The following is a 27040-nucleotide window of genomic DNA, read 5'->3' on the forward strand; positions in this document are numbered from 1 at the left end:
AGCACTTACCTCCGGTGGCTCCCGGTCAGTGGTGGGTACAGCAAGGCTAAGGCAGGCTCCCTGCCTACCCTGGCCCCATACCACTCCTAGAAGGGGCCAACGTGCCCCTGTGGCCTTTGAGGGCATGCAGGGGGCACATGGCTCCGCACACTGCCCCTCTCTGAAAGCACCACCCCCGCAGCTCTCCCGGCCAATGGAAGCTGTGGGGGCAGTGCTTGCAGGCAGGCAGACGCGCGCAGAGGGAGACTCCTGTCACCCCGCCCCCAGGGCTGCACTGGCCGCTTCCAGGAGCGGTGTGGGGCCGGGGCAGGCAGAGACTCTGCCTTAGCGGCAGCCACACTACACTGCCACCGGAGATCGCAATCAACTGGGAGATTCTCTAGGAGATCGACTGGTTGGTGATCACTGTGTCAGACACTCCTGTTGGAAGTTTAAAAATAAATTATGCACAGATTACACTGCAGGGTGCCCTAGGCGTGCTGGCAGTCATTTTGTAACAAAAAAGATGGAACACTGAAGTATGTGTTTTGGTAACCACACACACACACACACACACACACACAATTAAACATTGCAAATGTAAGCAAAAATGTGATCATAAACTTCAGTCCAAACCTCAACGGTCTCCTTTTTTAAAGAGTCTGTAAACTGAAGCAGGCCATCAAAAATAGGTGCATTTTTTTCTGCATTTTTAAAAACACACTTACTTATTGCAAAAATACATTAAACAAGTAACATTTCAAGATGAACTATAACTGTGCCCACATTACTTTTCAGCATCTTTTATCTTATGCATTTGTAAAGCACTCACCACCAAACTACTTATGTCCTGTGGTTTCCTGTAGACAACCTTCCCAGAATAAGTTGGTACCTCTGTTTTCAAGCCTTGGAACAGCAGTGGTAAATCACAGAGCTAAACCACAAAGACAGCAGCAAAGCACTTCAGCTCCATTTATTCAGAGCAGGAATGCCAGCACAAACTGGTGCTTTTAAATCATCTACATTGGTGCAACAAATATGAGAAATATTAATGGATTTGTCTGAAGAGGCAATGGGCAGCAGAAGGACAAAAGGCAAGAGGAGGGAAGGAAGCAATGGAATTTAAAACTTCCTTCACATACTCTTTTAAGATTGTACTTTCAGCTGCTTAGCCTGGATTTTGCTGCTATTGTCAGGATTACTGATAAATCTCCTTAAGTGGCATGGTCAAAATCAGTGTGTCCAAGCAGTTCTCTTGAGAGTCTCAATACTTAAAATGCCAAAAGGAACAACTCACTGCAATTAAAAACTACCATCAAAGAGCTGCATTATCACTGGATGAAATGCGCACACACACACACACACACCCCACAGTCTGCAGGGAGATGAGTCTGCTGCAAACTGCAGCCACATAAATACTGCCTTAGGGTAGGGCTATTGTAGATTAACCGCACAAAACTGTCCCTGGTGAATCAGCACTGTAGCATAGCACTGTAGGTCACTAGCCTGTGACCAAATAACCTAAAAAAATCAGCTTCCTTTTTCATGGATATGATAGGCCCAAGTATTTCAACCTGAAGCAAGTATCAAAAATATGAATTCTCTTTTGGGAAGCAAAGGAGTAAGGGGCAGTGGCTAGTACACCTCTACCTCGATATAACGCTGTCCTCGAGAGCCAAAAAAATCTTACCGCGTTATAGGTGAAACTGTGTTATATTGAACTTGCTTTGATCCACCAGAGTGTGCAGTCCTGCCCCCACAGAGCACTGCTTTACCACGTTATATCCAAATCCGTGTTATGTCGGGTAGCGTTATATTGAGGTAGAGGTGTATATAAAAAAACTAATCAAATGCCTACCATGATAGATGGTAGGATAATAGAGCAATCTCTTTTCTCTCCAGTGTGAAGGTGCTGCACATTTGCTAAAATTGCTTAGTGGAGTTTACACATATGCAGTGCGCAAGGATGACTCTGCTCTATCCCTGCTGGTGTGCATCTCTTACAAAAATGAAATTCTGAAATGCACCATGCAGTTAGCAAACCAGCACTTTGCACACACAAGGCACAGTGCTGGGAATCCGTGGACAGAAATGTCAGGCAATGGAGACGTGCAGAGACTGCTTATGCTAGGATATCAAATTCAGGCTCAAAAGCGGGGGTTTACAGATAGAAAGGGTCAGCTGTTTTACATACTGTGACTGCAGCCACCAACTTCCCCAACCACATCCACTACTTAGCTGGTCCTAATCAGAAGCTGCATTCAAGTATATGAAAGAATCACTGAAAACCAAAGTAGAATTAAAAAGACAAGTTCCAAGGCACCAGCAGGTGTGATGCTGGAAAGCAGCACGACAGACATTCACCTGCATGTTTCAGAGTAGCAGCCATATTAGTCTATATCCGCAAAAAGAATAGGAGTACTTGTGGCACCTTAGAAACTAACAAATTTATTTGAGCATAAACCTTCGTGGGCTACAGCCCACTTCTTTGGACGCATGTTAATCTGCTCGCCTGATTATGAACACACAACAAGCCAAGCAGAATCCTGTGTGGAAGGTCACCATCCTCAAGAGCATGGGGGGCAGGGGGTTGTGTGTGTTTGGGGGTGGTGGTGCAGGGCAGAGCAAGGTGTTTACCAATCCTAGATTTTACCAAAGCATCTGGCTGGTCAGTGCAGAAGGTTCGGTCCCATATTAATTTTCAGAGAAGCTGGGAGAACAGAAATTCTGTTCAGAACTGTATAGCCACCAGACTTTCCCCTCTCTGGAGACACCTCAAGCAGTGCCCAGTTAGTGGGGTACAAGAGCCCAGTGATAGAGACAGCCTTTAAAACTAGAAAAATCTAAACTTAGATGAAATTAAAACTCTCCTGTCTCTGAAATGTAGCAGTAGGTTAGGGAAGCATTTCCCTTTAAATAACACCAATACATTAGCTAGCCCATTAAATTGCAGAGAAGATCCAGTGGCATTTCTTAAAACGAATACAACCCCTCTAAAATCTGAACCAACAGCATAAAGCAATCTATTCATTAATTTTTAATCCACCTATAGCTTTTTCAAAGTCCACTCCAGAGCAAAGGTCTACACAAAAGGATGAATGGTTTCCTAGACGAAAAAGGATGCTCTGCAAATTAATCAAAGTCAAGAGATCAGAAGGCACTTTCTGGGGGTCTTTGGGCAAATCAAAGTCTCTCCATACTTCAGACTATCAGTCTGCAAAATGAAGATTATGCTACTTATCTGTTTGACAGGAGTACTGTAAAATGTAATTAATGTTTGTACAGTATTTTCATAGCTTGTGATGGAATATGCTATAGAAGAGCAAAGTATATCATGATTTATCACTCTGAAAAATTTGGCTAAACCAGAAGCATGATACCAATATAGACAAGAGAGGATAGAGCACTTAGCTAAGTATGTCTCCCTACCAACCAAAGGATAAAACTCAGCAAAGGTAGTGAGGATACAATCTTCCCCTTGAGACAACTGATATAGGTACCAAGGAAGAGCGGAAGGACTAGTAGAGCAAAGTGATTGATGGCAAAAATCACTCAAGACAAAAATGATTTATAAAAATGGAGGTGAATTTTACAGTTCATGAACGTGCGCAACAGACAGCTCTAAATACAGTACAGCTTTGCGAAGCATCTAGCTTGCACTTTGCCATCTGTCCCCACACAGCTCTGCAAGTGAACCTCAAGTGTTTCATGTAAACACCCTGCTATTCCAGTTCTGGGCCCTCACTGAGCTGTCTAATGCACCTCAATCCTAATTTGTATCACTCACCTTTTCCACTTGGAACACCCAAACAGATCTGCAACTTCTTCTTAGCTCTCTATTGCGCCCCTGCTGTTCCTAGCAAGTCTGTCTAGAGAAGAATTTGCCAGTAGTAGTAAAGTTTGGGCAAATGCCCTTAAAGACTATGCTGAGAGAAAGCCAAACTCATTTAATTTGTGACCAAACCTAAACTTCAGTTTAATCCTCTAGAACAAGTGTAGCCAAACTGTGGCTCATGAGCCACATGCGGCTCTTTTACAGTTAAGTGCAGCTCACTGAGACCACCACATACCCCCCCCACACACATTCTTCACCTTCCAGAATGCAGGGGGCGGGGGGACTTGGGGCTTCTGCCCTGCAGGGAGTGATGGGACTAGGGGATTCTTCCCTACGGCGGGGGCAGAGGGGAGAGAGGAGGAGAGATATGATCTAAGGGCTTTAGCCCCTTATCCCAGTAACACTGCTCCACGGGGCAGGTTGTGCGTGTCTTGAGGATCTTGAATTTCTGAAGATTATTGAATGTAGCTCGGAGCATCAGTAAATTTGGCTGCTCCTGCTCTCTATTAGCACATGGAAGAAAAGATACAAACTTGCAATCAAGCATACAACCTGGCAACATGTCAAATTCTGGGAAGTTTGTTCAATTAACAGCTTTCTATTTTCACATTCAAAATATGTTTTCTGAAGCATTTCAGTGCCAAAAATGGTTTTACTCTAGTTATTATTCACTCCGGGCTCTGTTACCCCAATGATCATCTGACAGAGGTTTAATGATGTTTGGAAGCTTTCCAGCAATAATGTAGGACTGCAGAAAGAGCAGGCAGACAGGTGCTGATCCAGAGAGGCAGCTCCTTATAATGCACACCACCTTCTGTCAAAACTAGAAAGCTGCTCCCTTTTAATGGCTTTTAAGGCATGCTAGCCAGATGATGAACATGTTTAATTATTACACAGGTGTTCTATGATTAAGAGGTGCTCCAGAGGAGTTCCACAGCAAACAGAAAAAAAATTACAGGGAGTGGAAGAGAGGGAAGGCATTTTACCTTCACAAGCACATCTCACACCAGGACTTCAAAATCAGAAAGACAAAGAACAAACATGTCAGATAGAGATTTGGATCATTTGTTTTGTTCTGCAAGCACACATCTGGCTCTGACCCACTCCCTCTTCCCCAGTGACATGCAATGTAATCCTTATGCTCTTGATAAGGTGATGAACAACCCTTAAATGTTATTTAAATTCTAGATTTCTGATGGGGCCATAGAAGATATGCATGTACATATTTTATCAGATACAATGAAGCAATATGGACTTCAGTGTGGTAGAGCGTCTAGCATCATAAAAATTCAAATGATCCATTTACTATTTTCTCAATTTATATACAATGCAAAATACAAATACCAGAATTTATCACAAATTCATCATTAATTTCTTTCTCAATTCTATTAAGTGGTTCTGCAATACAGCAAATAAACATGAAATTATTACAACTGAGTTTTTAAAAAAAAATCTCAGTGTAAACCACAGCACAAAACTACTTACATATTTTCTTAAATAAAAGGAAATAAAATTAAAATCAGCCTCTTATTAAATAAGCTATGCTTTGGCTTTTAAAGCACTAAACATGTAATCAGTTTTTACTGGAAAGTTATCATTACTTATTAAGAATGGGAGGGTAGAATTTGTGGACTGCAGTAAAGCACATACAAAAGCAAAGAAATAAGTATTTGCTATAAAAATAAGAAAGCACTATATAACATTGGGTGTTTTGCACAAAATTTCATGCAATAATCCCAAAATACACAAACATACCATCAGTATAGCTAATACAGTAGCCAACATTTTAAACACAGGTGCAAAGCCAACATTTGGATACATGAATGAATGAATAAATGTTCAAAAACATTCAGCACCAACAGGATCCAGCAAAGTCTATGGGGAGCTGCAGCATGCTCCACACTTTTGAAAAATAAACCATTTATTTAGGTCTCTAAATACAGCTTTAAGATTGAGATTTTTTCAAAGCTATGCAGGGGATCTGCCACACAACTTACATTTAAATTAATGCCACCTCTCTTCCTGCCCCAGCTTGAGGAGGATGTGGTTGTAGTACTCCAGGACTTCAGTGATCCCCACCTTGCATGCTGGGGTTTTAGGGCTGTTACAGGGGTTGATATAGCTTAAAGCAGTTGGCACAGAACCATCTCCAGAACTAGGGGCCTGCAAACAACTCTTTTGGGGCTTCCACCACAGCGATTTCTAGAACAGCTGAGGACTGAGTCTGGTTCACAGAGAGGCCAAAGATTACTGACAGCGATTTAGGACCTTCTTCTTGCCATTGCCATCTTTTGTTGTTTCTTTATTTGTTTTGTTTTTTTAAAGGAAGAAGAAAAAACTACTTCAGGCTCTATTTATCTCCCAGTTATGTTTTAGTATCTGGCAGATGTGAAAAATTCACAGGCTGGTTGGAAATATAACAGATGGTTCCTTCTCCTCAACTGTTGTTCTATGAAATCACAGTTCATTGTGAAATTGTGGGATCACTGCATCAACAACGAGCATGTGATACATAAACTAAGGGCAATGGGAAGGTAGTCAGTCAGACATACTCCATCATGACAGTTAAATTCATCTGATAGGTGCTTGCTGTTGTTTCTAAAGGCAAGACTCTTTGGGGTCAGCTGAGGGGCTCTCTCAGTGGAGGCCTTTCCCATTGAAATTCACTCTCCTTCACAAGCACAAATCTTGCAATGTTCAGGGCACAATGCAAGACATTTGTTTTAGGTTCCGATTCTCTCTCTTCTTCGTCAGTTTATAAAATAAATTCACTTCAACTATATAAATAAGGCCTAGCTGCTATGGTGAAAAGCACTTTGCAAACCAACAAATAATACAAGTGTGTCTCAGAATTAACTGAATTACTAGTTGTCTTTGAAAACACCAGCACATTTACGAGTTGCTAACTTTCTAAAGTCTACCATACATAAAACTAGTGAATACAGAGTTGAACATGTCTTTGGAAAAGTTTCACAACTCCTGAATTAACTTATTAATTTCCAAAGAGTGACCCACCTCTTACCAACAGAGGTCACTTGCAGCCCACCTCTCCTCCTAATCAGGAACAACTGTGCAACATCCTTCTGGCCCCATGCAGTACAAACTACAGCAAATGCTTATATGCAGCTAGGCTGACCCATTTCCAGCAGCTTTCACAATTGTTTATGCTTATTTTTGCAATGAAGAGGTTGGATGTCTAGAAGCAACTGGAAACAAGGAGCAGCTGCCACCAGCATACAATCAGCCAACTCTACTCAGACCATGAGTGGTCCATAGAGTACAGCTTAGGAACCACTGAGTTAATTCATACAGATTCAGGAAATTATAATACAAATGGACCCAGATGCCTTTTGGATAAACCACCTCCCTTTCCTAATCAACTTGTTCTTTTTCATGTACTTCAACACTATGTCTCTGTATTCTATTAAGGAACCATTGTAATTCAACTCTTGACAGTTACTGGTGAAAACCATCTCCTGAACACCAAAGTAGTGAAGCTGGTGATTGCTGTCTATGGCAGAATAGTGATTTCAGGGAAACTAAGAGATGGGATGTCCACTGGAGTAACAAGGAGGAGATGGGCAAGGAGAAGAAGAACCAGGAAGGAGAGCTACTGAATTCCTAGAGCTTGATTTTCAGAATTGCGGAGCACTCTCAACTCCAACTAAAGTCAACAGAAGTAGAGGGTGCTCAGAAACTCTGAAACTCAGGTACCTGGTCTACTGACACATGGTCATCAAGTCACATAGCAAAGCTAAAGACCAGTCAGGCTAGCTAGTACAACCTTCATCCATTATATTTTCCCCTCACGTGACTTGTCTCAGCTTTTCTGAATACTTCCAGTGACCTCCTCTTTAGTCTACTTTAATGACTGACAACTCTAACAAATGACATTTTTTCTCAATGCCTAGTATGAATTCTCATTTTCCACTTCAGAACAGTGCTCCTTGTTTTGCCATACTCAGGTGATGTGTATAAGCCTTTTTCATCACGGATGTTATTTCAATGAAAGTATTTATACAGTGACCTACATTTAACTCTTTTCCCAGATTGCTGATCAACTTTTATACTGTCTCATATTCAAAACTGTCTTCCAAGCGTAGTGTCATTCTAATTGCCCTTTTTAAATCCAGTATAGCATTTCAGTATCCTTTAAATAATGCAAGGATTAGAACTGAATGCAATATTCTGTACTCTGCAAAGTGGCATTACCATCTTTGAAATTTTGCTTTTGATTCTTCTTTAAACAAAGAAAAACAGATCAGGAAGGGGGACAGGGATAGCTCAGTGGTTTGAGCATTGGCCTGCTAAACCCAGGGTTCTGAGTTCAATCCTTGAGGGGCCACTTAGGAATCTGGGAAAAAAATTGGTTCTGCGAGTAAAGGCAGGGGGCTGGACTCAATGACCTTTCAAGGTCCCTTCCAGTTCCAGGAGATTGGTATATCTCCAATTATTATTATTATAAATATACTTGAGAAAGCACTAGCTCCACTCCTCTCCCCCCAATATAATAATGCTGCATTATAGGTTTCTGTTCAGTTTCTCTCTTACCCTGTCTTTTTCTGATTCAAAACTTTCTAAATAGTTATCTCTCACTTTATACTGGTTACCATTTATCCCCAAATGTATTACTTTGGATTTATTTATAGTGTATCACCTAGCTGACTGCAATGAAAAATCTCTAATCTTTTCTGACTGTTCCGCAGTTTTGATGACTCCTTATGTATATTTCCTATCCTTTTGATTTTGTATTGTCTGTAAATTTAACTTGAAACAGAGTCTGTTTCCTCAAGATCATTAACAAACAACTAAACAGTGTAACTCCAAACACTGATTGCTGTGGAACACCATGAAAAACATTCCCTATCTGGAGGTGGTACTATTATTATTCTATTCACAGGCAGGCAGGCAGCTGTTAAATCCATGTTATTGTATTTTTACCTAGGCAGTTATTTTTCCTATCTCATAATACATTTTTTTAATGTGGTACTATATTCAATGTCTTAATGAAATCCAAATACTGCATATTATGTCCACTGCACATTCTTGGCCACCAACATAAAATTATAGCAGAGAATACTATCACATTCACTTGGCAAGATCTGTTTTTCATTAGTTCTTGTTTATCAATCAAATATATTTTTTCCCCTCAAATGTAGGCAGATGCAGTCCCTTAACATACTATTTCATCATCTGTATTAAAGCAGAACCTACAGCCTCAACTGAGATCAGGGCTTCACCACACTTGGTACTATTCATACAATAAGAGGAAGTCCTTGCCCAGAAGACCTTACAATTAGAGCTGTCGATTAATCACATTTAACTCACACAATTAACTCAAAAAAACCCCTAACTGTGATTAAAAAAATTAATCGTGATTAATCACACTGTAAACAGTAGAATACCAATTGAAATGTATTCAATATTTTGGATGTTTTTCTACATTTTCAAATATATTGATTTATATTACAACACAGAATACAAAGTGTACAGTGCTCACTATATTATTTTTATTACAAATATTTGCACTGTAAAAATGATAAAAAATAGTATTTTTCAATTCACCTTATATGAGTACTGTAGTGCAATCTCTATGGTGAAAGTATAACTTACAAATGTAGATTTTTTTTGGTTACATAACTACACTCAAAAAGCAAAATAATATAAATTAAAACTTTAGAGCCTACAAGTCCACTCAGTCCTATTTCTTGTTCAGACAATCATTAAGAGAAACAAGTTTGTTTACATTTATGGGAGATACAGCTGCCTGCTTCTTATTTGCAACGTCACCTGAAAGTGAGAACAGGGGTTTGCATGGCACTTTTGTATTCAGCGTTGCAAGGTATTTATTTACACGTTATATATGCTAAACATTTGCATGCCCCTTTATGCTTTGGCCACCATTCCAGAGGACATGCTATCATGCTGATGATGCTCGTTAAAAAAATGTGTTAATTAAATTTGTGACTGAACTCGTTGAAGGAGAATAGCACGTCTCCTTCTCTGTTTTACCCACATTCTGCCATATATTTCATGTTATGGCACCCTTGGATGATGACCCAGCATGTTTGTTTTAAGAACACTATCACAGCAGATTTGAAAAACGCAAAGAAGGTACCAATGTGAGATTTCTAGAAATACCTACAGCACTCGACCCAAGATTTAAGACTCTGAAGTGACTCCCAAAATTTGAGAGGGTCGAGGTGTGGAACATGCTTTCAGAAGTCTTTAAAGAGCACAAGGCTAACCTTCTCTATCGTAACTTCAAATATGTTGCCCATGACAGAGATTAGCCATTAAACGAACTGGTTAGTAGTTTCCATTATCTTTTTACTTTCTTTCACTCTGTTTAGAGATTAATTTTTCTGATAGGATTCAGTTGATTTTTCACAGCTGCATCCCACCAACTGTCCCCTTTGATTTTTTGCCTATGTACCTATTAATATGCAACAGAAATATAATGTGTGTCAAGGTTAATCTATTTACTTACCCAAAGTTAGTTACCATCTTCTTTAAAGATAACTGCAATTACTCCTTTATTACCACTACCCCAACCAACAAAACAAAAAAACACTCAATTTACATTCAACAAGAATCTAGATGCTTTTCCATCCTATCTTGGACCTTCTTTATTTCAGATGTACTAGCAAATTATAACCATTATATATTTATAAAATAATAATGGGAGATATACCTCTCTCTCAGAACTAGAAGGGACCTTGAAAGGTCATTGAGTCCAGCTCCCTGCCTCCACTAGCAGGACCAAGTACTGATTTTTGCCCCAGATCCCTAAGTGGCCCCATCAAGGATTGAACTCACAACCCTGGGTTTAGCAGGCCAATGCTCAAACCACTGAGCTATCCTTGTGCAGACGAATGTTTATCAAACTGGGCTCTTGGCATCAATTAGAGTGGGGAGCCTTTTTCATTAAAATGCTTTTCAAGATGTAAGTAACTATTTTCCAAATGCACTCATTCTAAGAGATCTATTCTCTGTTTAGGGTAGGATGGTACTGACACTGATAATCTTTATTAATGCTAATAAGAGTGATATGTTTAACTCTCCAAAAACTGGTGAGAAAACAATGTTTAAATTATTAATATTCTGACATGCCCAGAGTACAATCTAGACTGATGAACACCTTTAACATGGTGTGCCCTTTACACTGCTTTGCTGCTGTAGTCACCACTCCCGGACTGCTCTCACACAGTGTCCCGCATGTACGTCACTCCCAGCTATATTGTACGAGTGCTGCAGCCAGACACTCTTGAATTACACTGCAGTGTGACACCAGCACATTCCCAGTCCTTAACAGGTGATAGCCCATTTGACCTTGTTTACACCTGGCTGAGGCATCAGCTTGCCCTCTGTCTCGGAGAAACTGGTTTGAACACTCCCCAGACTTGAAACAAGTCTTAGTAACACCCTACAGCGGAATCTCATAACTTTACATACGCTGCTACACATTTTATCAGGACACTACCAACCAGCACATTCTGAGTTTTCAAAAGACACCTTACAAGGCATACTTTGTACAAAGATTATTACAATAGTGCACCAGGGGTGAATACAGGACTGCCAAATATTTCCTCAGGAAATAAGATTAAATACACTGTCTAGACGTAAGCAAGTTCTTTGCAAGCACACACATCAACCTTGACTTGCATTACCCCTGCCTTTCATGCCCTGAGTCTCCATATGACTGTGACAGTGAACCACAATCTAGACCTGCAGTGTCCCTTAATACTCCAGTCTTTGGCTTCTACCAAACAAAGTCTCTCATTTATGATGAACAGTGCTGTGGTATTGTTTGCACAATGAGAACTAGGATGGGTAGAATAAAACTAAGTTTTCCAATGTGATGATTTAGCTCATTTCTATAGTATTATTTCCCCACTCTGCTTACCAACTTCCTTTATGAAAACAATGCTATCAAACCAAATAATTTCAGAGAATGCTTGAGGATCTAGTTTGGGGAGTACAGAAAGAGAAAGTTTGTATAGCACACTGCACTTGGACAACAGAATAGCCCCGGAATACCAGCATGAGTAGTGGCAGTATATTAATTATCAGCCTGTCAATCAGATCCTATTTCAGAAGTTAATGAAGCCACTTTGCAAAAGGGCAACTTCTGAGAAGAGTGTAAATAATGTATATGAAATGAGGGGAGTGGGGATGTGGGAAGAGAATCAGCACATCCCTGCAAGGTCGAGTTGGAATGCATCACTGGATTGATGGCTGGTTCTGGCAGGGCTCTACTATTGAAAAGCCTGCAGCCCACTGTGAGTCATATAATGAATCAGTGCCAACAGATGTTGCTACAGGCACATGGCTGACAAAAGGGAAATACTGAGTGACCAGGTTCAGGAATGTGATGGGGATAGAGGAGAATGACAACATTTCTTACAACAAACTTGCTTTGAAGTAGTTATCAACAGTCTTTTCATGCTCCAACAGCCAGTAGCTCTTCTTGCTAAAACAGTACAAATCAATTGGGAGTTTTAAAAAGACACTGTCTCATATTTCAGAGTGCAGCAGAATGAGAAATAGACATTTGTCATAGACCGGATATGTTTCCCTGCTTTTACATACCATACAGCACTGGAGCAGACAGTCCCTAAGACACAGTAGTGCAGCAATCTATAAATTGTGGGGCCAGCAGAGGGAGCATCTTTTATTCCTTAAAAAGCACTGAGGCTTTTTGGATAAAATGTAAAGAAAAAAGGATAGTTGGATTCTCTCTCTCATTAAAATCTGAGGACAAGTTTAATCTTTATGTAATGAAGGACTGGGAATGTGGTTTAAACTAGGCATAATGTGGCCTGGTACCTTGGAAGCTTCCCCCTTGGACATGCCAGTACACCTCACTTCTGACATGCCTCTGTTTGTAGAGCCAGCTTTAGGATTTTGGGAGCCCATCACAATCTTAGATCACATCAAGAGCAATGCAATGGTTGTGTTCTTATTGCCTCAATGTCACTTCAATATACAGCAATGCTGAGTCATGATGCAGTGTTCACAACAACATTTTGGGATGGATAGTAGCTCTACTCCATTTACTGACCCTTTATCCTCTGCCATCTAGGATGTAGATACATGAGAGTACAACTCCGCTCCCGGTCTTTAAGCCACCATTCATTAAACTACCCATTTAACACCAACATCTATTAAATTATACATTGATCCTGCAAAACAAAAACACTGCTATGATTTCCCAGTAGCTCTTCCTCCTCACATGCCTGCAAGTCCCTTGATGTGTCTTGATTCCTACCTAAAACCTAATGCCACAGCGTCCTTCCACTCTTGGGGGTTTCATTGGCTAAAACCTGCATTGTCTGGTATGCCAGTCCTGGACTCTGTCAGATTACTGTCAATGCTCTCAATCCTGACTTGAGACCTCCCCCCCGCTATTCCAATCCTGGATGTTTTTATTTTTTTAAGCAAAAATTCATGATAAAAATGTGTGCTGTGACAACTGGTTTAATTGATGGGAGTATTAACTAGTGACTACAACAAGCGCAACAAAGTAAATTTTTATTCTGACCTATGGAAAAATATGGGTGCAAGTCTCCAAGGGTAAGCACTGTTACCATAAACCACAACATATATGCCTATAAAGTATCTTTTCCACATGCATCCTTCTTTGTTCTAAAATCTCACTGGCCTTAAGGCATGTATAACTACCACAATACTTCCAATTATTAGTTATCTAGATTTGTTTATTTTTAAAACTGATTTTTCCCCTGGAGATCAAGTACACAACACAGATACATTTTTTAAGTGAAGTTTCACCTTATTTTGTACATACAGTACCACAAACCAGCTAAGTCACAATGTCCAGTTAGCACTGACCTTCAGTATATTTCGGCCATCAAACGTCTCCCGTTCCTTGAAAGATGATTTGCCTGTAGTTGCATTATTTTGCTCTTCAACTGTGAAAAAGTCATGAGAAAGCACTTCAGATGGGATGATACTTTGCACTCTCTTCCCCCCCAAAGTCTATGTATCCAGTTAATAAAATATTTCGTACACAAGTCTCACTTCATTTTTATGTGTGCAAAATTTGCAATTTAATTTAAAAAGGAAACACCCTAAATCACAAATATTGTTGTGAGGATTTTGTAAGGCTGACAGCACAATGTAATAGAATCAGTCAGGGAAAGCAGATTCCAATTTCTCTGGCCTGTCAGAAATTTAGCAATGACAAGCTCATGCATCTCCTGGGATACCACAAAGTAACTTACTGAGTATACGATTGTAATGCAAAGCACATTCTTGACAGCATCTAGAAAATCTGGACTAGCCTCTGAGATGTCCCTGCACCTTTTTTTTTTAATTTTATTATATATATATATATATATATATATATACACACACACACACAGATATATAAAAATAAAAACACACAAACAAAAGAAATAAATTAAATATTAAGGTTGCAGTCATGTCCAGAAATGTTAGGAACTGTAACTTTGTGTGTATGCACAATAATACAGTCTTCAAGTATGTGATCACATGCTATCTTTTCCATAAGACATCTCTACCTCATTCAGTGAAGGATAGTTATTCAATATTTCTTTTTATCAACATTTAATGTATGGTCCAAGACCTCACTTAACACAGACCATCCAAACCCTGCTGCATTGAATACAAAGTTATTCATTTCCTCAGACATTTCTATGGTGCTTCTACCACAGTATCTGAGTGCTTCACAAACAACAATGAATTTATCATCAGAACACCTGTCTGAGAACAGGTGGTATTACTATCCTCATTTTACAGCTGGTGAACTCAGGCACTGGAAGATTAAGGCCGAAATAGTCAAAAAAATTCCACTAATTTTCAATGCCCAATTGATACCCCTATGGTCTGATTTTACTACATAGCATCTTCCATATGCAAGCCATCTTGGAGTGCTTTATAAAGTAATGAGTTAGATAAGAAATAAGTTACAGCCTGCCAGTGCAAATACTATTTTGGCAGAAATAGCAGACATTAGGCACTCAGCAACAGCTCATATTCAGCCTTGGACAGCAGAACCTCATTGAACAAGAAAGGGAATATTGATGAAAACAATGGAACTATTTTCAAAGGTCATATGGAATCTAACTTCTCCCCCAGAGATGATTATATAGGGCCATGGTTTAGCTTCTCATCAAAGGTCAAACAATAATGCAGCACACTTGCTATTACTGCACTTGAATGCAACGGCAGTGTACATGAGTGTACTAGTGTAGGACTTGAACCTACTATCTTTTGGCCCAGAGCCAATGAATGCTATGAAGTGAACTGCAGCAATACCTAGACACACAATACCAGGGAACACAGCACTTCCTGTTCAGTGGTACTACTGTAGTTCAGATTTTCCAGAAGGGTTCTAAAGATACTCACCATTTGTGTCTTTCCTGAAGAGAGTATTCATGATAGTAGCATGGAGTTTCACCCTGTCCCACTCCTTCATCATCAGCCCAGAGGTCACAAACTGTTCCATGAGTCTATCAGCTATTAGCTGTAACCTAAGAAAGTGGGGGGGGGGGGGTGAGGGAGGGGAGAAATAGGACTTTACAAAGCCAAGAGAAAAATACTTGTTTTGCCCACTTTTACTCTCTTGTCCAAGAGGGTAGTGTATGTGTAAAATTAAGTCTCAGTATGTGAAGAGGAAATACAGACTGAAACTCTATTGGAAAGATAACAGACTAATCAAAATCATGCCAGGCAAGACTACCTCCTTCTTTTTGTTTTTACTCAATTGCTTTTGTATTTAGAGGCAGGAGAGATTTTTGTTTCTTTTTTGGTAATGTCTGAGGGGACTGGGAAAAAGGAAAGCTCATGCAAATAAGGAAACAAATATAAAAGTTCTGGCTGTTTGCAAAGGCTCCTGGATAATAAATTCTGTTACAAATATTTCATTGGAAGAGGATATTGGCACACTAAGACATTTATACGATCTGATGCGGTAGATTATATTGGAATTTGAAGGATGTATTTTTCTAAATAGCTGCAGGTTTTTCATACTGTTCTCCCTTCACAACGTAAGTAATGCCTCACCACACTACAGGCAGTGAGCATTCAATACAACCCAAAGTTCCTATCCATAAACAAGATACAAGCATACTAAATGGTCATCATCCATGTCCATGAATACAATTCACTTGATAGTTCCCCATTTCACAACTAGATGCCACAACCTGGGGGTCTCAATTCCAATTAGGAAGACAGACATAGAGCAGTATTTGGATTAACTCCAAATATCACTTGTTGAGCCGTCAGAATTCAACTATACAGCCTACTTACTGGCTTTGTGCTGCCTCATACGCTTCCACTGGCCATATGATAATTTCAACACACTCAAACTGATTGTCATGGGTTTTAGTCACTTACTTTCTGGCTTTACATCAGTGATTTTTACAATTAGCAATGACAAAGATTAAATGAATATCATTATAGACAATACTAAAACAAATTAACAAGGAATAGCTCAAGTAAAACTGGTGCTTTACTATGTTATAAAGTTAATCAAGGAAATATAACAAATTAGAATGAATTATAATGGGAGTATTTGGCATGTGGGAAGCATCAGAGCATGATCTTTCTTAGGCTGAGCCAGTATATATGCAGTATCTAATAACATCTATGGTTACGCAAACTAAGACAGGGAAATTGAATCTGCTTTATAGCATAAGCTGATCAAGAACATGCAGAGATCAGGCAGGAACTCCACCCTTGACATTGCCATGTACTGCACAGTACAGTTAGCTAGGTGCCTTATGCGGAATGGGAGGAAATAGGAAGGTAAACTTTCCTCTATGGTTCACTTACTGGCTATTGCGAGAAGCAAGATACCAAACTTGGACCAAGGGTCTGATTTGGCAAAGCAAACCATGTGGATACCCTTATCCTCATTACATCCCTCTTCCAGCACTAGCCTTGTAACTGAGAAGCAATACTCTGTACTGCCACATATTTCTTAGGGCAGAAAGTACCACCACTTGAATCAGCATTATCAGCTCTTAGTGGAGAAGAGGCACTTGGCGTTATTCAACAGAAGTCTCTCTAATCAGAGCAAAATTGAGGGATTTGGATAGTTCCATTTACTACTACTTAGAGGTCACCAACTGGCGAAAAAAACATCCTTTGACATTTCCAGATGAAAAAGGAAGTGTGGGCAATTTTCAAGGATCTTCCATGAAAATAAATGTCTTCCCTTCCTTTTCTATCTGCAGAACAGATTTCAAATCTGAAGGGGGAGGGTTGTGTGTAAAAGCCAAGTGACACTGTATCAGGCCAGCTCGTTCCTTTCCCTCAGGGCTAGCTGTCTGGCTTCCTCCATAACAGCTAATTTCTGCTGATAAGTCAGGCTTCCTACGTCCTCTCCTCCCAGTGCTGTACTGCACATCGTGGCAGCTGCAAGAGGTGCTGCCATGACTGCAACATCCACTTTCACTGCAGCTTTAGTGTCTGTCCCCTTCTCCCGAAAACTAATACAACCCTGCCATTCTCTGGGCTTCCCCATATTTTGGTCAAATTTCCCAGCAACCAACTGTGGCTTTATTTCCTCCCTCAGCTCAATCACATTAGGGGTTCCTGTGACTATCACAGCCCCACTTCATTCCCTCACCTCAAGCACCCAGGGCTGACACACTTCTGTGAACATACAAACACCCTTTGACTCCTGCTCTTTCACTCTCCCCCAGGTGTGGTTCCTACAGCCCCTAAACGGTGAGCCACTCTGTTACAGTCTCCCTGTAACTCTCAATTTCCCAGCTCTGAGCTTTACTCTCACCCTATACTCAGCGTCGGATAACCTTTTGTGGGCCTGTCACCAAACATATTTGTGGGCCTCCATTGAGGCAGTGGAGCATGGTGCAGGGAGGTCAGTCCCCAGACCGAGGGGCCAGTCAGGGGCATGGCATAACGAGGGTGGCCCCACTCCGCCCAGACCAGTGGGAGGGCACTATTTACAAACTGGCAGTTGCCAGACGCAGTGGCCCTGTGATGCCACCATGCCCCTTCCCCTTGGGGGGTGGCCCCACACCACAGAGCCCCCTGCCCAACATGCCCCGACTCCCTATGACCAGAGCCCCCTCGGACCCACTATACCCAAAGCCCTTCCAGAAATGTACAGTGCCCTGCATACCACCACCCCTCCCCAGCACTCCCTTGCCCACATTCCCACCACAACTGCCCAGCACCCCCCACAGTCATCTTCCCTGCCCCGTCACAGCCCAGCACCGCCCCCCAGACTTTCCAGAGACCCGCTCCCCTATGCCCTGCCTCATGGCTGCACTCACTGGCACTGCTGGGAGGTGACTGTGTCTGCTGGGCTGAGCCGGTAGCACAGCCAGAGCTGGTCCCAGGGTCAGTCCCAGGGCCATGAATTGCTCTGTCCCTTCAGGAGTGGTGCAATCAGCCAGGCCAATGCCTGCCCCAGCTGGGCTCCTTCCAGATGCACTTGCCTGGTGGGGTCCAGCCAAGCCCCCCATACTGAGACTGGCCAGGCGTCTGCACCAGTCCCAGGTGGCTCAGCTCTGGAGAGACAGGCAGGGCCCCACAGGCCTGGAGCCAGAGGTGCACTGGTGTCCTGCCAGGGGGCAGAGAGGAGCAGGGGTGTGGGGCTAGGGGGTGTAGAGGAGTCCTTGGCCAGCCGGGAGGCAGGCTGGTTGAGAGAACCAAGTGGTGGGTGGGGGGAGGAGCGGGGTCTCGGGGCGCAGTGCAAGTGGAGTAGGCAGTGGCCCCTTCTGAGCATAGGCCTGGCTCCACGGAGCCACTGGCACCATTGTAAACGTGGCACTGCCTGTACTCCATACCAGCTCCTACCTCAATCCAGCTTTCTTAGACATTTAGACATTCATCTCCTTGGGCAAAGGAGTTTACAAGAACAGATCCTCTTCTCTGGCCCAAGATCCTTCTCAACACCAACTTCCTTCCTCCTTTCCCTAACTGCTAATTGTGCTTCCTTTCCAGATCCCTTCTTTGGCTCTCCATTGTACTGCAGTGAGGAGGAAAGCCGCTTATAAAAGGAAGGATGACAAAAGGTGACGCCTCAAGGAAATGGAAAGCTAAAGCAACTTGTCTCCCTACCCCTCTCATGAGCACGGAAAGCACAGGAACTCATGCATCTCCTACCCGCTTTCAACAGGGCTCTAAGGAAAAGGATGGTGCAACAATGCGCTTTTCAAAAATAAGGAGAAAGTCTGTCCTCAACATTATCTTACGGGCCATTACATCAGGTATTTTCTACGAATGTGATCAGCAAACGATGGTTAAAAAATATTAAAATTCAAACTGACCTTGTTAGGATTCAGCATTTAACACTTATAAGTATAAGGACAGTTCATACTCCGCTAAGAGTTAAAGTTTCAGGTTGCCTACAGACACAGAGAAACCAATAATCTGGTTCCAGGTCACACTTGGCATGATTTCTTCACAACCATAAGAACTTAAAACATACTTGTGTTTTAGGAATATTTTAATTTTGCACAGTCTGTCAGTGTAATCAGATCAATACACATCATTGGGACTTGCCTGCAGTGGGAGAGCTGGGTATTGGGAACGAGTTGTCTTGCGCACTGTACCATCCCATGAGCATCATCTCCTCCCTGCTTATCATCGTTTCCCTTACCCAGCACAGGGGAGCATGAGCTCAGCTTTGCTTGACTCCATTATTCAACTACTAACACTGCTAAAAACAAATGACATCTGTCTGCAACACTACCAACAATCAATCTAAAGACCAAACACATCACAGCTTTAACGTCACTCGGCTAGAAAGCGGTACCACCTCATCTTTTGGATTGCTAGTGTGATGCTCTCCAGCACTGCCCATCAGCTCAGAGAACAATAAGTTTGCTTTCACAACATTATTTCTGCCTCCCCAGGTACTGTCTGCATACCCCTGTGGAATGAAAGAGAGAGAGAGTGCACAGGAAACTCACTTGTCTGATTCATCCTTCATGTAAACTTTTGCATAAAGAACATCGATCATGGCAGGGTCATCATTCATGTATTCTAACCCTGCCACCTCCACAGTCAGGGATTTGCCTCCAACAATTTTGCTAAAAAACAAAAAATTTCAAGATATTTTTTTAAAAAAAAAAAAACTTACCCATTTTGAATACAAAAGTAGGTGAACGCATGTTTTACTGTTTAAGCTACATTTACCCTTATTCAAGTTTACTAGCAGCTCCCACAACTACTACAGAAGTCAAGCAGTAATGCTTGTAAAAATGTTAGCCAGAGTCAAATCACTAATACCATTACAGGTCAAATCACTAATACAGTTTCCCTCTTTGTTATGCTGACAGGAACGCAGCAGTTCCAAGAACGCAACATCCAACTTCCATTCTGGAACCTAGCCAGTGCTGGTGAGCGGCCAGTTTCTTTCACAGCTGTGCCTGCTGTATCCAGAATGAAAGCCTTGCCCTCTGACTCTGCAGGTCCTATGCATGGACTTCCTCTCTCATGACGACAATTCAGCATGGCTCAGTTGCTAAGCGCTCACTTCTGGGACAGAAAGTAATGGACTAAAGCATCAATAGGTCTTTGATATATATCCCATTATATTCGGTCCAGTAATAAAATGGTAGGTGCTTCGTTACTAAGCCTGCTGTCATTTCAAGGATGCCTTGAACTGTGATCTCTTCCGAATTTATCTTGAAGTATTTTGGAGAGAGTAGGTGCTAACAGGGCCCTGACCAACATTCTCTCTTATAACAAGCCAGGTTCTAGAGCGTCCCTGGCTACGTGTAGATTACTGCTGAGTGCAGAATGGTGGCTCCATTTGCTTGCATGCTGACAGACATACTCAGAGGAAAAGTTTACAAAGCATTGAGAACCCTCAGAAGACGTGAAAATGCCACTGGAGAGCTGAAATGGAGACCTATATTGTACACTGGATATCTGATGTTATAATTAAGAGAGCTCAACAAACAGACTAATTCATACTCTATCATCAACGCACAAACAACAGAACTCTAAGTTGGGGAAGTTTTGCATATGGACTGATGCTATTATATAATACCCATAAGATTCATAAAAATGCCTGTTTAAGAATAATCATCATCAATTCCCTCAAAATATTAAGGTCCCACTTTGAAATTGTGTGTCAGAAACAGCTATAAATATTTTCTGAATAAAAAAAGAAAGGATTTTGCTTGAAATAAACCTATAAAATTCTTCCCTTCAGTGACTGAATTTGGGACTTTTTGGGGACTGAAAGTGTATTTGATATTTAAACTAAAATGCTATCCTTTTATTTACACTGCCCATGTGTTGAGAGTTCATATAGTGGAGACAATCTAAAATAGAGAAAACATATAAAGGGAGTGACCCTCTTCACTATTATATAAGGATTAATATATATTCAAGTTTACTAAAAAATTCTTTTATTCAAATAAGGAAATTCCCCCTTCAGAGAACATTATGTTTTTAGCCACTTCAAACCATCTGGCTTTACATTTTACCCCAAAACAGCTATTCATCATATTCTAATTATTTGAGTTTTCTTAAAGGGTTCTATATAAACTACTAACTTCTCAGCTCTTTTCACATAAGCCCTTGCTATAGTTAAAAACCCTGAACCCTAAAGGGAACTAAAGCCATGTGCAGATCTTGTGGCTGGTCCTCTCTACAGGGTGACCGTCATACAGAACTTTAAGAAACAATTGTGCTTATCTTTAAAGGTATGTTTAGAGGGAGAGTTTTTTGTATTTTAAAACAATATTTACTGTGTGAAAAGCAGCAACTGATATCTTACCATGTCAAGAACTACTACAACAGTGGTCTCCAACCTTTTTATGCCCAATATCACTTTTTAAATTTAAGGGCAACCCAGGATCTATCTTGCCTCTTCCCCGAAACCCTGCCCCTACCCCAAAGCCCAGCCCACTGCATCCCTCACTCCCCCCATCGCTTGTTCTCCCCCACCCGGTCTTACTTTCACCAGGCTGGGGCTCAGGAGTGGGTGTGAGGTCTGGGGCTGGGGCCAAGGGGTTTGCCGTGTGGGAGGAGGCTCTGGGCTGACCCTGGGGTGCAAGAGCGGGTGAGGGGTGCAACCTCTGGGAGGGGGCTCAGAGCTAGGGCATGGGGTATGGCCTCCCGAGGGAGGGACTTACAGCCTGCAGTTCCTGGTTGGTGGTGCAGCAAGGCTAAGGCAGGCTCCCTGCCTGCCACGCCCCACTGTGCTCCCAGAAGGGGGCAACGTGCCTCTGTGGCCCCTGGGAAGGAGGGCAGGGGGCATGTGGCTCTGTTCACTGCCCCTCTCTGCAGGCACTTCCCCCAAAGCTCCCATTGGTCACAGTTCCCCATTCCTGACCAATGGGAGCTGCGGTGGTGGTGCTTGCAGGCAGAAGCAGCTAGGAGACTTCCCAGGATCGACCAGTCAACCACTGTACTACAAAAACATTTCAATCTGCACTTTATTTATTCATCACATGCTCTAAACCATACACTAAGTAATTTTTCAACATTTATGACCTATACAAATAAAAACCAAAAACACAGAGGAACTGGCTTTTTACAAATTTTACAATAAAAATAATTAAACTTACTTGTTTCACAGAGGCTGTTCTTTTCCCTGTGAAGAGCATAACTGTGAAGGATTTTCATTGGGACAAACACTTGACATTGAGTGCAGTTTTTAAGTACTTTCAACATGTATTTAAAAATATTGAAAGTAAATACCATTTTGTTTGAAACCGTTTTTAGTTACTTCACAGACAGACAGTCTATAATTTGTTCTCCCCACGCACTTATGTTCCTATGAAGTGTATCCTCTTTCCTTATGGGTACATATGTGCATGCCCCTCAACCCCCTTCACAAACCAGAGAAGTGGTGGGAGAGGTGGAGAATGATTTCTCTGTTGCTAACCTCCATTCTCTCCATTGGAAAGTCTCCTAGAATATAAAGGGAGTATCGCAAGCAGGGAGAAGTAATATAAAGAAGCTAACAAGATGCATGTATGACTTTGTACTAATCTTGTTAGCTTATCTTCAGTGCACCTGCTAGTGAAACCCCCTTTGTGATCGTCTTCTGAACTAGAATAAAGAGAGTGAAACATTCCAGCAAGTAAGCCTCTCTCTTCCAGCACACCACATCCCATTCCAAAAGTTAGGGAAGGAGGACCAGGAGCGTATGCACATACAGGTAATGGGGAAAGACTTCTTAGGAGTACTCATTCTAAAAAGATGTGCGAGAGTGTTGTTTATCTTCATGAGTGTACAAATCCATCATCTGCATATAGATATAAATAAATAGAAGTGAATTAAAAACAAAACTATCAACATGTATTTAATTTTGGGGGTATAGGAAGTAACTTCAGGAATTAAAATACTCAAATGACAGTATTTTTTCCCATAACAATCTATGAGAAAGATTCTATCAGAGTTTATTTGTTTACAAGGAAGATGGTAGCCTTCGTAATATAAAGGCAGACCCCTCCTGATAAGACGAATGCTGAAACTTTCATGGGTGTTTAATCATATTTAACTTTTACTCTGTATAATGCTGTAAAAGTCTGAAGTCTTCATTTTAAAGCAGTAATGAGAATTTTAGCCATGTGTGATTCCCATGGATGGTTCATGGCAGCTGCATGTACAATTCCTCAAGCACAGCTGTTAAAAATCAAGGAATAGTCTTGTATACTAAAAAATTTTTGCAAAATTTTGGTAGAAAGAAAAAAAACTCTCTCAGGCGGTCTAATATTTCTGGGTTGTAGTCAGATTATCTCAGTACAACACCCATTAGACCAAGCTTTCAGCTAGTTCTAAACCTGAAATATTATGGTTTTAACATGGAAATTATGACAATCTTAATGCCATAGCAGCACTGAGCTAATATTTCAGACTGATTACTTATACAGTTCATCTTGTCTTTAAGGTTTTCTGCACAGGGCTACTTGCCCCTGAAATGCATTTCCTGAGGTATATTAGCATCTGTTCTCAGGCAAAAGGGAGGCAACGTGCCTGAGACTGTTGCAGACAAAAAGCATTAAGACATTGAATTCCTCCTGCTCTTGTGGCTGGCAGAAGAAAAAAATAATCTGTGTTCATAGTAAAATAATGGAGACTGCTGGGATATAAAGAAATAACCGCTCAAGGTTTCTGGCACACAGAGAAAGTCCTCAGTTATAGAGGCAATATACAACTGTGTCCTCATCTTTCTTCTCAATGGCTTTGTTTGAAATGTTTCAGTATTTTACAGATTTTCAAACAATGATTCGAAACTGCTGAATTACAACAAACAGCTGAACCAATCTCTCCTGCATTAGTTACCCATGTTCTAAAACTAGTTTGGTTCTTCAAAAATCTGCACTCAGTGACCACGCCCCTCCCTCTGCCCCATCATGCTTTTATTTCACTTACTCAATAAAGTCCTCTTTACTTCTCTGCAGGAGTTCGCATGCCTTCCGGGTCTCCTGCTCATTCAGGAGCACTAGTGTCCCAATAGTAAGATGGAGCTTTGCTGGGTTCTGGAACAGACTGCTATTGACTCCATGATCCTATTGAAAAGGTAACAAAAAAAGATTTAGTGGGCAACTATATGACACAGATTATTTTAAAATTATTTCTACTTAAGTCACAATTTCTAGCACCAAAACTTAAAAAGCCCATCCTATTAGCCCCAAGAGAACATGAAATGATACTTACCACACCGCTGAAAAGGCACATGTATTTCCCTGGCTCAAAATAAAGTTCACTATCTGAGATGAAGCCTTTAAAGTTTCTACACATGATTCAGAGCTATACTTCAAAACTCCTCTTTAACATGTTTAAATGGTATCCCGTCTCACGCTGTCAGGGTGTTACGGCCTGGGATGTGCGCAGCTGTGCCTAGTGGTCAGAGCAAAGAGTCAGGAAGCAGGAGCTGGAGCCCAGGGTCAGAGGCTAGCAGTCAGAGCCAGAGCCCAGCGTCTGAGTCAGGTTACCTGGAGAGAGGCGAGGCAAGGCAGGAGCAGGGCTGTGCCCAAGGTAGGAGTAGGACTGGAACAGCGTGGGAGCAAGGTTGGGAATAAGCAAGCACAGGAGCTATCGCAGCCATGGGCGAATGCTGTGAGAAGCCCATACCCTAATGCTGCTGGTGATCTTAGGAGTAGATTTGAAAATCTCACCGCCAATCACGTGGCTCAATTTGGGCCCAGCTTTGCTGATTAGGCTGCCTAGGGTTAAATAATAGGTAAGCAGGCTAGTAGCAGGTCCTTAGTCCTGACACAGGATTAAAACCTCACATTTCACCCAGCATTTTTCATACTTAACTGCAACATCCACAGTTTTTTTTAATTTGTACTTATAGGCCAGTCCAGTGACCTGTGAGACCACAAGATCCCATGCAGGAGCTTGCTCTCAGTCACAAGCTGACAAAGCCTGGTAGCACTTTAGAGGCAGCACTCTCAGGTCCTGGAGGAGGAAAGAACACTTTGTGTGCTGTTCATTAATTCACTGCTGAATTAATGCCAAAATCCTGACACAGTGGTGTCAAAACCATCTGCATATTTCAACCCAATGCAGTAGCTTTTCAACAAAAGGAAATTACCTTGAGAAGCAATCTCAAAAGCACAGGTAACAATGGATTTCCTGTTTGAGAGTACACTTGGTTTCAGTTCTCTAGCTTTTCTATATTCTGCCTGGCCCCAAAATGAAACTGAAAAAGGCTCTATGCTCCCTCTGCTTTAAGACATATTTAGGATGCAGTGCAAGAGATTTGTTTCTTTGGTTTTTAACTCAGGTCTGTAGCCGGAGGATATTTAGCCCATCAGTGGATGGAGTGGGAGATGGAATAAATCCAGCCTACCTCCAGATTCTATTTGTTGGCAACAATTCATTTTAATTTCTGTAATGCATACAGATGACAATGAACAGAATACAAATTAACACAATAAATAAGTAGCTTGCAAGAGAGAAGAACTACCCTAATCTCATGAAGCAGATGGTGAAGGGTGAAAAGATAATGCATATTGTGCTGTCTAACCTACTATTGGCCTGAGGAGCTGTCCCTTCTGCAGTTTTCAAACACCAGTTGAAGGCATCTGAATACGGATTGGTGAGTGCAGAGCCAGTGGCTGCACATCACCTGGGTATCCTATGTCTTCTGTACTGGGAATAAGGAGGACCCCAGTGAACAGCCCGAGATCCACAGTATCTTCCCTGTGTAGTCCCAAGGATCTCAGGCCTACCCAGAAATCCTTGTCTCACCCTTCCTGTGTTGCAGAACCACAGATCCTAAATCTTCCATGAAAAGATGCTGTATCTGAGCTGAGTCTTCTTAAAAACAAAAGTTTCAAGATCTGCCTCCAAATGTCATAGGACTGAGTGGTCGGAAGCTGTATACTTAGATGCAGATAGATTTTAACCCTCTTGTTCATATCCCCGCTTATGATTTATCATTTGCAACCACTACCACACCACTGCACTTCATTGATTTTTCTTTTAAAACTGCACTCAGTAATGGCATCAATCATATCTCAGTACCAGTCTGCCAGCAGAGACAATTAACAGGAAACCGAAGCCCAGCACACATTCAGTACAAGGATTAAGGAAAGTCAAACGGACATCAAGGGAGAAAGAACCCACAAGATATGGGCCAAATCAACATTCACCACTATGGTGCCCTATGGACATCATCCAAATATCCAAGAAAACTTCATAGCTCAAGTGCCCACTGTGTGTATATAGAAGGGAGTGTGGTGTAGTGTTCAGAACAAGGGATAGGGATCCAGGAGCCCTGACTTCTATTTCCAATACTCACGATTAATCAAACTGGACAACTCATTTAATTTGAGTGACTGTTTCTCCACCTGCAAAATGAATATAGCAGCTCCCTATGTCACAGGAATGGGCTAAAGTGAGAGGCAAGCAGAAGGAAGTGCAGCTCCCTCTCTTCCTCTTACCCTGGTTTTGGGTAAATTCAGTACAACAGAGCTTTCCTCCTCTTGCCCAGGTTAAGTCTGTTTCATAAAGTGTAGACTCACTAGGCATGGGAATCTGAAATCAGAAGAGCTGGTGCATGGTTGAGGTTCCTGAGCAGCAGGTACAGCTACATCAGCATCTGATAGTGCAAGAAAAGGTGTCCTAGCTAAGAATAAATCTCCTATTTGCCTTCTCTCCTCTGAAGAGTATCTGTCCCAAGCTTCTCATATCCCACTGGGAAGAGAGAAAAGGGGACAAATCTTCTTTGCCTTCTCTGCTCTACAGAGGGAGGAGGAAAAGGGAGAAAATCACCACCGCTGCTTC

At 41.6% G+C, this 27040-nt stretch overlaps 1 protein-coding gene across 4 annotated transcripts in view; it reads right to left on the bottom strand.

Moving 5' to 3' along the window:
- Positions 1-27040, bottom strand: part of ASCC1 (activating signal cointegrator 1 complex subunit 1) — a 57002-nt gene that overhangs the window by 9683 nt on the left and 20279 nt on the right. For 2 of the 4 annotated variants that reach the window (XM_032783315.2, XM_032783313.2), the window contains exons 6-9: positions 24176-24312; positions 19750-19869; positions 15206-15330; positions 13667-13746 (exon numbers count right to left, since the gene is read on the bottom strand). In XM_032783315.2, the coding sequence (XP_032639206.1) occupies positions 13667-13746; positions 15206-15330; positions 19750-19869; positions 24176-24312 (462 nt within the window). Of the gene's footprint in view, positions 1-2627; positions 3849-13666; positions 13747-15205; positions 15331-19749; positions 19870-24175; positions 24313-27040 lie in introns of those variants that run through there. The other 2 variants (XM_032783319.2, XM_032783318.2) reach the window with 2 other exon arrangements.

The sequence above is a fragment of the Chelonoidis abingdonii genome, chromosome 15 (assembly GCF_003597395.2).
Source record: "Chelonoidis abingdonii isolate Lonesome George chromosome 15, CheloAbing_2.0, whole genome shotgun sequence".
NCBI classification, from domain to species: Eukaryota; Metazoa; Chordata; order Testudines; family Testudinidae; genus Chelonoidis; species Chelonoidis abingdonii.